Source organism: Nerophis lumbriciformis, linkage group LG22 (genome assembly GCF_033978685.3).
Source record: "Nerophis lumbriciformis linkage group LG22, RoL_Nlum_v2.1, whole genome shotgun sequence".
Lineage (NCBI taxonomy): Eukaryota > Metazoa > Chordata > Actinopteri > Syngnathiformes > Syngnathidae > Nerophis > Nerophis lumbriciformis.
The window spans coordinates 41,774,959-41,779,958 of record NC_084569.2 but is presented as its reverse complement, the minus strand read 5'-3'; the positions used below and the strand labels follow the sequence as shown (position 1 = coordinate 41,779,958).

At 39.7% G+C, this 5,000-nt stretch overlaps 1 protein-coding gene across 1 annotated transcript in view; it reads left to right on the top strand.

Moving 5' to 3' along the window:
* ddx47 (DEAD (Asp-Glu-Ala-Asp) box polypeptide 47) overlaps nt 1-5,000 on the top strand; it is a 19,816-nt gene that overhangs the window by 13,607 nt on the left and 1,209 nt on the right. Inside the window, exon 11 of the mRNA XM_061973880.2 lies at nt 1,823-1,952. Within this exon, the coding sequence (XP_061829864.2) occupies nt 1,823-1,952 (130 nt within the window). The remainder of the gene's footprint in view (nt 1-1,822; nt 1,953-5,000) is intronic.

The following is a 5,000-nucleotide window of genomic DNA, read 5'->3' as shown; positions in this document are numbered from 1 at the left end:
ACACAACAGAACAAATACCCAGAACCCCTTACAGCACTAACTCTTCCAGGACGCTACAATATACACCCCCCGCTACCCTCTACAAACCCCCACCCCCCCAACCCCGCCCACCTCAACCTCCTCATGCTCTCTCAAGGAGAGCATGTCCCAAATTCCAAGCTGCTGTTTTGAGGCATGTTAAACAAAATAATGCACTTTGTGACTTCAATAATAAATATGGCAGTGCCATGTTGGCACTTTTTTACATAACTTAAGTTGATTTATTTTGGAAAACCTTGTTACATTGTTTGCATGCATCCAGCGGGGCATCACAATAAAATTAGGCATAATAATGTGTTCATTCCACCACTGTATATATCAGTATCGCTTGATATCGGTATCGGTATTTAAGAGTTGAAGAATATTGGCTATCGGCAAGAAAGCCATTATCGGACATCTCTTGTGTGTGTGTGTGTGTGTGTGTGTGTGTGTGTGTGTGTGTGTGTGTGTGTGTGTGTGTGTGTGTGTGTGTGTGTGTGTGTGTGTGTGTGTGTGTGTGTGTGTGTGTGTGTGTGTGTGTGTGTGTGTGTGTGTGTGTGTGTGTGTGTGTGTGTGTGTGTGTGTGTGTGTGTGTGTGTGTGTGACACAGAAAAATATATATATGTAGAACACATGTTTTCTGGCGACATATATATATATGTGTATATATATATGTCTTAATAAGGTTATCCAAAAAATAGTGCTCTATACCGTAGTAGAGCGCAATATATGTATGTGTGGGAAAAAAATCACAAGACTATTTCATCTCTACAGGCCTGTTTCATGAGGGGGGGTTCCCTCAATCATCAGGAGATTTTAATGGGAGCATTCGCATACCATGGTTTATATAGGGCACAGAGTGGGTGGGTACAGGCTGGTGTAGGGGCGTGGTGATTGGCTCATGTGTTACCTAGGAGGTGTTTCCGTCTGTGGCGGCATGCTGTTACAATTTCGCTGCGCTTGTTGAGGGATGACAGGTCTGGACGGTAAATAATAAACAGTTTCTCTTTCAAGCATAGGTTGCATCTTTTATTACCACTATTGTAAGGTGTGCTGGATGCAAGAATTTGCCATGTTATTGAATATTCAACATTATTGTCTTTGAGGTCCCAAATGTGTTTGCTGAGTTCTGTGGTATTCCGCAGGTTTTGGTTCCTGAAAGAAGCCTTGTGATTGTTCCATCTGGTTTTGAACTCTCCCTCGGTTAATCCTACATATGTGTCGGATGTGTTAATGTCCTTGCGTGTTACCTTAGATTGGTAGACAACTGATGTTTGTAAGCACCCCCCGTTGAGAGGGCAATCAGGTTTCTTTCGACAGTTGCAGCCTTTGTTGGTTTTGGAGTCGCTCTGTCCGGGGGCCGACGGCTCATTTGCAATTATTTTGTTGTGGTTTGAGATAATTTGTCGTATATTGTTCATACAGCTGTAGCTCAATTTAATGTTGTTCTTGTTGAATACTTTTCTTATACTTTTCTTAGGGTGTTGTCTTTGGGAAAGTGTTTGTCTCAACTAACATTGGACACAAATTCCTCAATCTGATTGACAAACACTTTCCCAAAGACAACACCCTAAGAAAAGTATTCAAGAGCCAATCACCACGCCCCTACGCCAGCCTGTACCCACCCACTCTGTGCCCTATATAAACCATGGTATGTGCATGTTCCCATTAAAATCTCCTGATGATTGAGGGAACCCCCCCTCATGAAACAGGCCTGTAGAGATGAAATAGTCTTGTGATTTTTTTCCCACACATACATATATATATATATATATATATAGATATGGTTTTCCTGTGGTGTCAGGTACGATGTGGAGCTGTTCCAGAGGATTGAAACCCTGATCGGGAAGAAACTTCCTGCCTTCCCCACCCACGAGGAGGAGGTGATGATGTTGGTGGAGAGGGTCAGCGAGGCCCAGAGATTTGCCAGGATGGTGAGTCAGCGTTATTGCATCATCTCTCCACCCGGGCATTTTACTTTCACTTTCGGAAAGGCTCCTAAAGAGAGCAAATCTGCAAACATGAAACAAACAAGGTGCAATTTTGCAACCGTTTACCCTCGAGTTGTATAACTTGGTATGTGACACTTGTTAGCGGTTAGCATGCTAATGTTAGCATGCTAACATTAAACATTGTTGTTGCAAATTTTACACTTTTTAATCTAACTCCACAGCCATACACCTTAAAGTCATACAACTTGGAATGAGACACATGCCAACTGTTAGCATAACATTTTAGCATGCTAACCTTAACATGCTACTTTCTTGAGCTAATTTTGCAACAGTTTACCACCGAGTCATATAACTTGGTATGTGACACTTGTTTGCGGTTAGCGTGCTAATATTAGCATGCCAGCACGCTAACACTAAAGTGCTAACTTTTTTTTGGCGAATTTTACACTTTTTAATCTAATTCCGCAGCCATACACCTTAACGTCATACAACTTGGAATGAGACACATGCCAACTGTTAGCATAACATTTTAGCATGCTAATGTTAGCATGCTACCTTTTTGAGCTAATTTTGCAACGGTTTACCACCAAGTCATATAACTTGGTATGTGACACTTGTTAGCGGTTAGCGTGCTAATATTAGCATGCCAGCACGCTAACACTAAAGTGCTAAATTTTTTTAGCGAATTTTACACTTTTTAATCTAATTCCTCAGCCATACACCTTAGTCATACAACTTGGAATGAGACACATGCCAACTGTTAGCATAACATTTTAGCATGCTAACGTTAACATGCTACCTTCTTGAGCTAATTTTGCAACTGTTTACCACCGAGTCATATAACCTGGTATGTGACACTTGTTAGCGGTTAGCGTGCTAATATTAGCATGCCAGCACGCTAACACTAAAGTGCTAAAATTTTTTAGCGAATTTTACACTTTTTAATCTAATTCCTCAGCCATACACCTTAACGTCATACAACTTGGAATGAGACGCATGCCAACTGTTAGCATAACATTTTAGCATGCTAATGTTAGCATGCTACCTTTTTGAGCTAATTTTGCAACGGTTTACCACCAAGTCATATAACTTGGTATGTGACACTTGTTAGCGGTTAGCGTGCTAATATTAGCATGCCAGCACGCTAACACTAAAGTGCTAAAAAAAATTTAGCGAATTTTACACTTTTTAATCTAATTCCGCAGCCATACACCTTAACGTCATATAACTTGGAATGAGACACATGCCAACTGTTAGCATAACATTTTAGCATGCTAACGTTAACATGCTACCTTCTTGAGCTAATTTTGAAACAGTTTACCACCGAGTCATATAACTTGGTATGTGACACTTGTTTGCGGTTAGCGTGCTAATATTAGCATGCCAGCACGCTAACATTAAAGTGCTAACTTTTTTTTGGCGAATTTTACACTTTTTAATGTAATTCCTCAGCCATACACCTTAACGTCATACAACTTGGAATGAGACACATGCCAACTGTTAGCATAACATTTTAGTATGCTAATGTTAGCATGCTACCTTTTTGAGCTAATTTTGCAACGGTTTACCACCAAGTCATATAACTTGGTATGTGACACTTGTTAGCGGTTAGCGTGCTAATATTAGCATGCCAGCACGCTAACACTAAAGTGCTAAAAAAAAATTAGCGAATTTTACACTTTTTAATCTAATTCCGCAGCCATACACCTTAACGTCATATAACTTGGAATGAGACACATGCCAACTGTTAGCATAACATTTTAGCATGCTAACGTTAACATGCTACCTTCTTGAGCTAATTTTGAAACAGTTTACCACCGAGTCATATAACTTGGTATGTGACACTTGTTTGCGGTTAGCGTGCTAATATTAGCATGCCAGCACGCTAACATTAAAGTGCTAACTTTTTTTTGGCGAATTTTACACTTTTTAATGTAATTCCTCAGCCATACACCTTAACGTCATACAACTTGGAATGAGACACATGCCAACTGTTAGCATAACATTTTAGCATGCTAATGTTAGCATGCTACCTTTTTGAGCTAATTTTGCAACGGTTTACCACCAAGTCATATAACTTGGTATGTGACACTTGTTAGCGGTTAGCGTGCTAATGTTAGCATGGCAGCACGCTAACGTTAAAGTGCTAACATTTTTTTTGGTGCAAATGTTACACTTTTTAATCTAATTCCTCAGCCATACACCTTAAAGTCATACAACTTGGAATGAGACACATGCCAACTGTTAGCATAACATTTTAGAATGCTAATGTTAGCATGCTACCTTTTTGAGCTAATTTTGCAACAGTTTACCACCAAGTCATATAACTTGGTATGTGACACTTGTTAGCGGTTAGCGTGCTAATGTTAGCATGCCAGCACACTAACGTTAAAGTGCTAACATTTTTTTGGTGCAAATGTTACCTTTTTTAATCTAATTCCGCAGCCATACACCTTAACGTCATACAACTTGGAATGAGACACATGCCAACTGTTAGCATAACATTTTAGCATGCTAACGTTAACATGCTACCTTCTTGAGCTAATTTTGCAACAGTTTACCACCGAGTCATATAACTTGGTATGTGACACTTGTTAGCGGTTAGCGTGCTAATGTTAGCATGCCAGCACGCTAACACTAAAGTGCTAACTTTTTTTTGGCGAATTTTACACTTTTGAATCTAATTCCTCAGCCATATACTATAAAGTCATACAACTTGGAATGAGACACATGCCAACTGTTAGCATAACATTTTAGCATGCTAATGTTAGCATGCTACCTTTTTGAGCTAATTTTGCAACAGTTTACCACCAAGTCATATAACTTGGTATGTGACACTTGTTAGCGGTTAGCATGCTAATATTAGCATGCCAGCACGCTAACACTAAAGTGCTAACTTTTTTTTGGCGAATTTTACACTTTTTAATCTAATTCCGCAGCCATACACCTTAACGTCATACAACTTGGAATGAGACACATGCCAACTGTTAGCATAACATTTTAGCATGCTAACATTAACATGCTACCTTC